At 32.4% G+C, this 10957-nt stretch overlaps 1 protein-coding gene across 4 annotated transcripts in view; it reads left to right on the forward strand.

Moving 5' to 3' along the window:
- SLC30A5 (solute carrier family 30 member 5) overlaps positions 1–10479 on the forward strand; it is a 28286-nt gene extending 17807 nt beyond the window's left edge. For 2 of the 4 annotated variants that reach the window (XM_031446245.2, XM_064481165.1), the window contains exons 7-16: positions 201–277; positions 501–671; positions 1168–1456; positions 1631–1839; positions 2411–2568; positions 3366–3495; positions 5676–5877; positions 6528–6754; positions 7793–7921; positions 8743–10479. In XM_031446245.2, coding sequence (XP_031302105.2) covers positions 201–277; positions 501–671; positions 1168–1456; positions 1631–1839; positions 2411–2568; positions 3366–3495; positions 5676–5877; positions 6528–6754; positions 7793–7921; positions 8743–8913 — 1763 coding nt within the window. In that variant the 3' untranslated portion in view covers positions 8914–10479. The remainder of the gene's footprint in view (positions 1–200; positions 278–500; positions 672–1167; positions 1457–1630; positions 1840–2410; positions 2569–3365; positions 3496–5675; positions 5878–6527; positions 6755–7792; positions 7922–8742) is intronic. The other 2 variants (XM_064481171.1, XM_064481169.1) reach the window with 2 other exon arrangements.
- The last annotated feature ends 478 nt before the right edge of the window (positions 10480–10957 follow it).

Raw genomic sequence — 10957 nt, forward strand, 5'->3', positions numbered from 1 at the left:
TAGGCCATTCCAATTTATAAATTATGTCCCAAAATTAAATTTTAAATTATTTCCTTTTTTTAACAGAAACATTGTTGAGGGTAGTCAGGTTTGAGGCCCTCAGACTAGTGTATAGTCAACCCAAAATAATGTAACTAAAATTTCAGAAGAACTTCAGGATTAATATTTGGAATTCTTTTCCTTTACTCCAACTTACTTAGCTGAAGGACATCATGACAGTGCTCTAACTCACATGCTTTACACAGCCATTGGCTTCTTAGGTGTGGCAGATCACAAGGTATGTTCTTACCTTTGTTTCTAAAAAGTTACAGCAACTATAACTTTAAAAGTTCATTTAAAATAAGTTATCAGTAATTTATAATACTGCCAGCCATTTATGTAGTTCAGTAATTTGGGTTATAGAAAAAACATACTAGGTCCATTTCTTTAAATACTGTGTATTTAAGGGTTGGGTAGTGGACTGTGTGTTTCTAATGAGACTTACCTGCTTTTGTTCATAGGGTGGAGTATTGTTGCTAGTACTGGCTTTGTGTTGTAAAGTTGGTTTTCATACAGCTTCCAGAAAGCTCTCCATAGATGTTGGTGGAGCCAAACGCCTTCAAGCTTTATCCCATCTTGTTTCTGTGCTTCTCCTATGCCCATGGGTCATAGTTCTTTCTGTGACAACTGAGGTGAGAGCAGGAATTTACTGGTAATGAGTAAAATGAATTGCTATTATAAATTTTAGTTCAGTATACTGTATTTTGTTTCAGTTTGATGTTGCAGGTGGCTTAAATTATCTTTGCATTTTCTTTGTAGTTTTTGAATTTTTTTTAGAGTTAACTTTATTGTTGATAGAAAATACAAATCAAGCACTATTACATTTATATATCCCTTCCATTCCTATGACCCAAAGGAATTAGTTATAGAAGCAATTTAATACCCACAAACCCAAGGATTGGGTGTCACCAAGTATTTATAAAATTATTAAACAATAATGTTTTTGTTTTTTAATACTTTAGGGAGCAATGGGAAAAGTGCCAATATCTTATAGCTCTTATATGTTGGCATTTTATAAATCATACTGAATCATGGGAATATTTGTTTATATGTAAAGGGATTAACTAAAGCATAAGATATGAACTTTATACCCAAATAGTATTGACAGTTTTTTTTTTTAATTTCTAGAGTAAAGTCGAGTCTTGGTTTTCTCTCATTATGCCTTTCACAACGGTTATCTTTTTTGTCATGATCCTGGATTTCTATGTCGATTCCATGTGTTCAGTCAAAATGGAAGTTTCCAAGTGTGCCCGCTATGGATCCTTTCCCATTTTTATTAGTGCTCTACTTTTTGGAAATTTTTGGACTCATCCAATAACAGACCAGCTTCGAGCTATGAATAAAGCAGCACACCAGGAGAGCACTGAACACGTCCTTTCTGGAGGAGTGGTAGTGAGTGCTGTATTCTTCATTTTGTGTAAGCATTTTTCCCCTTAGCAAATTTATTCTTATGGATTCTGATGTTCAGTCATTTACTTAATTTGGGAATTTGTTCAGTGGTTACATTTAGTACTGACAGATACTATGTTGGGTTTTGGTAGCTTAAACTTTTAAAACTTTTTGTAATATTCTTTTTTTTTTCTTTTTTTAGCTGCCAACATCTTATCATCTCCTTCTAAGAGAGGACAGAAAGGTACCCTAATTGGATATTCTCCTGAAGGAACACCACTTTATAACTTCATGGGTGATGCTTTTCAGCATAGCTCCCAGTCAATCCCTAGGTTTATTAAGGAATCACTAAAACAAATTCTTGAGGAGAATGACTCTAGGCAGATCTTTTACTTCTTGTGCTTGAATCTGGTAAGAGTTTTAAATATCAGAATTCTCTTAAAAGCTTAATATTTTAATTTTGACAGTTCTGATACAATTTTAGTAATTCTCAAATTTCTAGTAATTAGAGATGGGCTAAAATTATATTTTCTCTGAATAGTAGAAAGATTACAGGATCATAGTCACACTGCTTAAAGAAATGATTTTTGAGGTATTTTAGAAATGTTAGTTTAGTGTGCTATTTCAAATCAGTAGAAAATGTAGCTTCTAAAGGTTTTTATCTATTCCTGATAGGATCTCACTGCCAACCGGATTACTAACATTTTATAATCTAGTGTATTGAGTTCAACAGGCATGTAAATAAAACTAACTCCTTTTAAATAATTTATAAGATGGACATATCTGATTTAGCTTTGTTTCTTACACTGTATGAAATGAGGATTCCTGTATGAGTGTCAGTTAAATAAAGAGTAAGAATAACCTTTAAGTAAGGTTTGGGTAATTAAGGGTTAAAATCCTTATGATTAAATTCTGATAAATCTCTCTTGAAATAGTATTTCCCAACACACTCCTCCCCTATTTTTTCTTAAACATGTTTTAGCTTTTTACCTTTGTGGAATTATTCTATGGCGTGTTGACCAATAGTCTGGGTCTGATCTCAGATGGCTTCCACATGCTCTTCGACTGCTCTGCTTTGGTCATGGGACTTTTTGCTGCCTTGATGAGTAGATGGAAAGCAACTCGGATTTTCTCCTATGGGTAGGTACACTGACTCTCAGGGTGACACAGCGAATTCCATCTCAGGGAATAAAGTTTTACTACTTTTAATACAAATAATTTTTCAGAGCTTCATTTTTCAATTTGAAGTAGGTAAGAGGAAATAAACCAAGCAGTTGATAAGTACTGAATGGCAATAGCTTAAGATTACACTCCCTGACAAACCCCTCTCATAGGTAGGGAGCAAAAATGCCCAACATGTTCTTTGAGGCAGAGGAATTTGTGTGGTCATTCACGTCTTTGCTGTTAGGGCATTCAAAATTTGAAGTGGCTATGCATGCAGTGTCCTTTCATTAAGTGAATCATTCAGTTCAACCAATAGTAGAATCCCTATTTGTCCAAGGTATTTTGATAAGACCTGTTGTAAATAGATTAATAAATTCAGCTCTTATTTTCAATTGTGTATATTTTGAAAGATGGATGAACCAAAAATACAAATAATTTTGATACAAAGCTGAATCTGTGTGCTGTAACAGAGATACAGAGACTATCAAGGGCTTAAAGGAGTGAGAAATAACTTCTTGCTAAGAAATTAGGACAGGCTTTGTGTAAGAGGAAACACTGAAGAACAACTTTGATAAATATAAACAATTTCAACAGATACACATACGGAAAGAACCTTCCAGCGTTACTATTATATTTAAAACCTTGGTAATTTTCTATCTTGCTATTGTATAGTTGAAAATCTAGACTTATTTCCTCATTTGTAACATAACAATGTTTATATTTTTTAAATATTTGTCATTTTCCTTTTCTAAAAATATATTCTGCATTTTTAGGTATGGACGAATAGAAATTCTCTCTGGATTTATTAATGGGCTTTTTCTAATGGTAATAGCTTTTTTTGTGTTTATGGAGTCGGTGGCTAGATTAATTGATCCTCCAGAATTAGACACACACATGTTAACAGTAAGTCTTCATTTTCCTATTTGAATTTCTACTCATACAGCTCTTTCCCTGCTAAAGTTTAACTACTTGTAGCTTGACCTAGGAAGGTTTTATTTTTATTTTTGATTTAAATCAGTTAACTTCCTATCTTGCTGTTTACATTTACACTGCTGACTCTTGGAAATTAATTAATCCTTTTCTCTAACACGTTGTCAAAATAATAGATGACATTCCGTAACATGCAGATTTTTTTTCTGACTTACTAGATGTTTTTGTTTGAAGATTTGTTTTTGAATACCTGAGGAAATTTGCAGAGGCTTTACTCCATATTAAATTACTGCTAAGGAAACTTAATGTTCTTCTCCCTACACCTCCAAACCTTTACATGTGCCATTCCTTGTAGTTCTCATGCCTTTCCCTCACTTCTGCCCTTTCCGCCTTCCTCAATACTTTGCTTCTAGTGTTGCCTCTGGTGGGATACTTTGCCTTAAACCTTCTCTTCCCACCTCAAAATTTGTACATTTCCCTTTCTGAATATTTCCATTGTATCTTGAACTTTCTTCTTTTAGCAACATTGACTTAAAACCGTTGTTTAATTTGTCATTCTTTCACAGTTAAGATGTAAGTATCTTCAGGACCTGAACTGTATATATTAACTCTTAAATTCTAGCACCTGGCTTGTAGTAGGAAGTCAGCTATTAATTGTTGAATGACTAAAAGCGGTTGAGTCTTCTTGGTGGAAGTCTATATTAGTAAAATGTTTTTGGTTTATAGTTTAGAAATATATCTTGGATTTTAAATACTCATATCCTTTGACCTTTAATATTTATTACAGAAATATTCACAGAAGGGTATAGAGGACCATCATTCATTTTACCATTGTTTATAATGGTGGGGGAAAAAAACAGTGTTCACCAGTGAAAGGACTAGTTAAATTTGGCATTCATATAATAGAATATTATGTGGCCATTATAAAAAATGAGGTTTATCAATATATACTGGCATGGAAAAATTTACAAGAGATACTAAGTGAAAAAAATGACAAAACAGTATTAATGTGATCTTATTAGTTTAAAAAAAGTATGTGTCTATCTATATTAGTATGTGCATAGAAAATACACCATTTTCTTAGGAGTGACTAACCCTTGGTAAAATCACAAGGGACTTTCACTTTCTGTGTTTTTTTTTTTTTATTCTGATGAAATGTAGAAAAATGCAGCATTTCTCAGGAGAAGAGAAGGTGTGTTTATGAAGTGATAAGATCTCCATAAGCAGTATTTCATTTCATTCAAAATTCATGAACAATCTTCAGAATCATAAAGCTGACTGAAATTTTTTAATCTGACAGACAGATGGTCTGAGTCACAGGAATAAATGAATAAGCTCTGTACATGTTTACTATTGTAAATCTCTTCTCACTACCTTTACTTTTAATTAAAAGTAATTAAAATGATCTGTCCCCTTATTTTTATATGTTCTTTTTATAAAACAATGGATTTCTCTAAAGGAGAAATTGTAGACATATATAAATTAAATAGCACCCTGAACTACTTTTCAAAGTTGTTTTGTAAGAGGGAATAATCAAGGGTAACTAACTTTATTTATTGTTTGGGGTGTTATTGTGGTAACATCAAATCAAGGTAATTCCATTTACGCTGTTTTTAAAAAATGAAAGATTACTATTATATATTTGCTTTTCCATTGTACTTTTTTTACTTTGGGAAATTTTACTCTATTTAAGACACAATAAGACTGTATTTGGAATCCATTAGTTAGTAAATTACAATCATTGCCTTTTAAACTGTTAAAGTTTACCAAGTAATATAAATGAGATTTCAGATATGTGTGTATTTGCTCTAGCAAGCAATACTTTCAAACTTTATTTAAATAAACAAAATAAAACTTTGGCATCATTTATTTATTCATAAGCCATGAATCAAGTACATTTTTTATTCGTAGTCATTTAATTAAAGCAATCTAAGTCCTTCTACTTGTCAGCACTTTGGTATTTGTAAGTTAAATGCTTATTCTAAAATATTGTAAAATTCACACTTTTTAAATTTACTTATTGAACTTAGGTTTTATTATAAGTACTTTCAGAACTGTAAATCAAAAACATATATAGCTATATAGTAACTTTTAAAAGGCAAATTTATTTTTTAAATTACAAATTTAAAGGTTTTTTTTTCTCTTTTTGCTAGCCAGTCTCAGTTGGAGGGCTGATAGTAAACCTTATTGGTATCTGTGCCTTTAGCCATGGCCATAACCACAGCCATGGAGCTTCTCAAGGAAGCTGTCACTCATCTGATCACAGCCATTCACACCATGCACATGGACACAGTGACCATGGGCACGGTCACAGCCACGGATCTATAGGCGGAGGCATGAATGCTAACATGAGGGGTGAGTCTTTGCCAAATATTGTCCTACTTTCACCTGTGTTCTGAATTGACACTGTTAATTTGTATTAAGTACTGGGCTTCTGGTACAATTTTATTTTAAAAAAGCAATCTGTAGCTAAAAAGTCTGAAGCCATCTGCTATAGAAAATGATCACGATTGTTCATAAATCCATTTTTAAATAAATAGTTGTAATTATAGAGTCCTTTTCATGGTGACAGTTGATTAAATATTAGTTGCAAGGATAACTGAGTGTGTGCTGTTATGTATTTTCACTACAAAAGAACTAGGAAATTTTTATTGCCATTTATGTTGAGCTGTTTATTCTGATATTTTAATATAAGTAATTCGGGTAATGTCAAAACTTGGCTTATGTATGATTTCTAGGAAGCCTTCTCAGACAAACCACACCATCATAAGACTCATCTCATTGTTATAGTTGCCCACATCCTTACCTTCACCACTACACTGTGATGAAAGTGATGGAAGTGATCACTACACTTGATGGAAGTGATCATTTTTAGTCATTTTGAAGTACTAGCCCCTACGAGAGTACCTGGTGGATAGTAGGTACACAGTAATATTTGTGGAGTGAATAAAAGAACTAAATTACATGTGCTTTAATTTTTAATATTTTCTGTATCTTACTTGTAGGTGTATTTCTACATGTTTTGGCAGACACACTTGGCAGTATTGGTGTGATCGTATCCACCGTTCTTATAGAGCAGTTTGGATGGTTCATTGCTGATCCCCTCTGTTCTCTTTTTATTGCTGTATTAATATTTCTCAGTGTAGTCCCACTGATTAAAGACGCCTGTCAGGTTCTACTTCTGAGACTGCCCCCAGAATATGAAAAAGAACTACATACTGCCTTAGAAAAGGTACTGTATATAATTTCTTCACTATTTTTCTTCCTTTTATAATAGTATTTGAAATTGAGTAAGTTGACCTAATAAGAAATGAAAATGAAAATGACAGTCTTGTAGAAAAATGGACTGAGTATGAGTAGGCAGTTCATGGAAAAAACAAATACAAAATAGAATGTATTCAGCTTGTGGTTTGCCATATCATATTAAAGTAATTAGGATCTGCTGGTGAAAAGTCGGCATCTTGAATATTTAAGGTATAGCATCACAACCCACTCGTTTCATATATAAAATTAGTAAAGTTTTCTCAACTCATAATTTGTGAAATACTACATCCTACCAAGAAAAAGTTTTTTATTTCAAAAATAATATACGTCCGTTACAGAAAATTTCAAAGTACAGAAAAGTACAAAAAAAGAAAAAGATCACATATAATTCTACCACCTGGAAAGAAACACTTTTGAAAGTTGTTTTTCTATACAAAGATATTTTGAAAATAAAATGGCCGTAAATGTTTTGTACTGCTTTATAAATTTTGCCCCACTTAACTATGTCTAAATAGTCTAATACTTTTTTAATGACAGTGTAGTGTTACATGTATGGGTAGTCTGTAACTTATTTAACCAGTCCTCTGTGGTTGAATATGGAGGATAACTTATGAACATGTTATCTCGAATATAACAAATAATACTTGAATGTTTATATCAGTGTAAAGGGAACCTCATAGATCACTGAATGTATCCGATGTTTAGAACAAAGTACATCTTACACAGGTGAAAATGAGTGCAGCAGTTGGGTGTAAAGGCACCTGTGTAAGCCTATTCCCTTTCTATTCCAGACTTCCTTCTGTGGCGTCACTGCCAGGTCAAAATATTTTAGATACTTTTACCTCAAGTTAGTTGTTCCTCCTATTCATTTCTCATTTCTGGGCTCTCCTATTACTTGTTTTTATAAATCAGTTTAATAATGGTTCCTGGACCAAAAAGATTGCTTTATGTTAAATAAATTAGTTTCTAAGTCCATTCATTAATCACATCTCCTTTTATTTGACAGATACAGAAAATTGAAGGATTAATATCATACCGAGACCCACATTTTTGGCGTCATTCTGCCAGTGTTGTGGCAGGAACAATTCATATACAGGTGACATCCGATGTGCTGGAACAAAGAATAGTACAACAGGTAACAATCTTATGTTTTTAAAGTAATTTCAGTTGAGGTAATTCATTCATAAAATTACACACATTGTAAGTTATACAGCTCAATAGTCATTTAATTGTTCAAAAATACCAATCTTTCAACTGTCCAAGTATGTTATTTTTTACATCTAGATGTGTTTTATATCTGAAAATGGTAAAAATTAAAGTTAAGTGTTTTAGGGGTTTGGTTTGGTTTTGGTTTTGGTTTTGGTTTTTGTAGGGGGGTGTTTTTGGTTTGTTTGGGGTGGGGGATTGGGTTATTTATTTATTTTTAATGGAGTTACTAGGGATTAAACCCAGGACATCGGGCTTGCTAAGCATGAGCTCTACCACTGAGCTATACCCTCCCCACTAAAAATCAAGTTTTAGTATTTAGAGGACAAGCTTAAGTTAACGTAAAAAAAATTTCATTTATGATCTACTTTGGTTCTCAATAGATTGTCGAGAAGCAAGTTATAAATGTAGCCCTAAATTAATTAATAATAATAATAATAATAATAAAGTTGGCAGGGTACATGTCATGGTTGGAGATAAAGATCAGAAGAGTGCCTGTATCCCTACTCTAGACCCACTGAATAGGAAACAATAGCTGTTTTCCTTTTCTACTTTGAATGTCAGGTCAGTGGTTTACTGGCCTTCTGAAAGATTCTATGTAATATTTGACCAGCTGAATAATAAACATTACTTTGAGGACATATCATTGACTATCTGTGGCTATTTAAAAAAAAGTGGTATCAATTACTTAGCACATATGCACTAAATGCATTAATCTAAAAGCTTTAAATGTGTGGATTTTTATAACAGGTTACGGGAATACTTAAAGATGCTGGAGTAAACAATTTAACAATTCAAGTGGAAAAAGAAGCATACTTTCAACACATGTCTGGCCTGAGTACTGGATTTCATGATGTTCTGGCTATGACAAAACAAATGGAATCCATGAAATACTACAAAGATGGTACTTACATCATGTGAGATAACTTGAGAATTACCCCTGGGGTGTGAACAATGAAGAGTAAATGACTCTATTTACAGTATCGCCAGAAGGAAGAAAATTGTACAAAGACATTTTGCCGTATTTGGAACAGATTTTAAAGCTGCCTACTGTTGGATCAAGGAATCTTTCTTAAATGAAATTTAAATACAGAATGAAGCATTAATTGTACAAGTAAAATAATTATTTAAATTATGTATAAAACAGGAATCTTAAAATTTGAGTGAACATGATATATCACATCTTTGAAAATGAACATATAATGATGGATCCTGATGAAGACCAAAATTACTTCTGTGTGTTTACTTTGTCAGAAAGCACCTCCATTGTAAATAATGTATTTACATGTTTATTACAAAGACCCAAATGAAAAATTTTTAGTCAATTTTTTGCATAGCCCTAGGATAAAATAGGAATAAAAGTTCTATATTTATGGATTTTCTGTATATAAAACTGGTTTCTAATTATAACTTAAGTCCATTAAGTAAAATCTGTATTGCCACTTTAAATGTACACTAAATTATTTGAGAGAAACTTCTACCACTGACATGAGGCAGCAGTGAGAATAGAGAAGGATAACATTACAGTTTTGATGTATTACAAAAGCCAACCACTCTGTAAAATAAATTTTTTTACTTTTGGTAATATCTGCAAATGAATAATTACTTCATTAGGGTAAAGAACTTAAACTAAGTTGTGTCCATCACACACTCACTTGTCTTCTTCCACTCAAGTAGGATATTCCATTTCTTACTATGCATCTGGCATTCCAGTTTGCTTATTAAGCTGGTATCCAAGCAACGCTAGGCTTTTCATCTTTTCATTTAGCTCCGTATGATGTGGAACAGCCAGTTGAAAGAGTCATAAACAATTGTCAACTCAGAGTTGAAATTTTGCCTCTAAATGTATCTTTTTTTTTTTAATTTCTGGAACATGTAGATTATATAAGAAATACCAAAAACAGGTGGTTCTTTTAAAGCTTGGTAAGTAAATCTTGTTCACAAACCTTTGGGCACTATGAAATTGAAATACCCTATAACTACTTTCTAATTTCTAGTAATATCTAATTTATATTTTTTGATTTCCAATTTAAAGTGAATGTATAGTCTGAAAAGACTGATAAATAGATATATAGTAATATATGCAGTTTTATGAACACCAAAGAATGTTGTCTGAAAGAAACTTTTGAATACCTATCTATAAGCATCTAAATATTTTCATTCTTATACCTAGGAATTTTGATAAGTAGGATGGATTAATTTTAGTATGGGTACTATTTTCTTATCTATACCATAATGGCAAACCTGTATTGTAAATCATATTTTTGTCTTACCAATTTTAATATGTGAGAGGTTTTAGAAATTTGTTATAAGTTATTTTGATATTCCTGTCTTCTCTTTACACATTTTCTGGTCCAGAATCTTCAATACATATTAAAAAATTTAAGTGGTGGGAAAATAATTGCATATTGATGTTTTAATGTAATGTTTATACATTTTAAAAAATTTAAGTAGAGAGGTACAATACATATTGCAGAATTATAAAAATTGTCATTTTCCTTAGAAGGCATACAAATAGCAGGAAAATTAAATTAAGTAATTGAGAGCTATCAAGATGAGAGAGAAGGCAGCGCTGAAAAGTAGGAGGTACAGGTGGAAAGTAGGGAAACTCCAGTATTGAGAGCACCGGGATACTGGTTCCAGCTCATACAAACCACATGACTTTAGGCAAATCAGCCTCTCTGGGTATCTTCTTTTTTTTCCCCCCTCATACATAAAATCAGAATAAAATCTGTTCAAATTTACAGATATGGAGCAACTGGAACTCACTCACTGCTAGTGGGAGTATGAAATGATACAGCCACTTTGGAGAACCATTTGGCAATTTTTTTAACGTTAAACATACATCCACCCTGTGACCTAGCAGTTCTACTCCTGGGTATCTACCCAAGAAAAATGGAAACATGTCTACAGAAAGGCTTGTACAAGAATGTACGTGTTCATGATAGCCAAGAATTAGACAACA

The sequence above is a fragment of the Camelus dromedarius genome, chromosome 3, assembly GCF_036321535.1.
Source record: "Camelus dromedarius isolate mCamDro1 chromosome 3, mCamDro1.pat, whole genome shotgun sequence".
NCBI lineage: Eukaryota > Metazoa > Chordata > Mammalia > Artiodactyla > Camelidae > Camelus > Camelus dromedarius.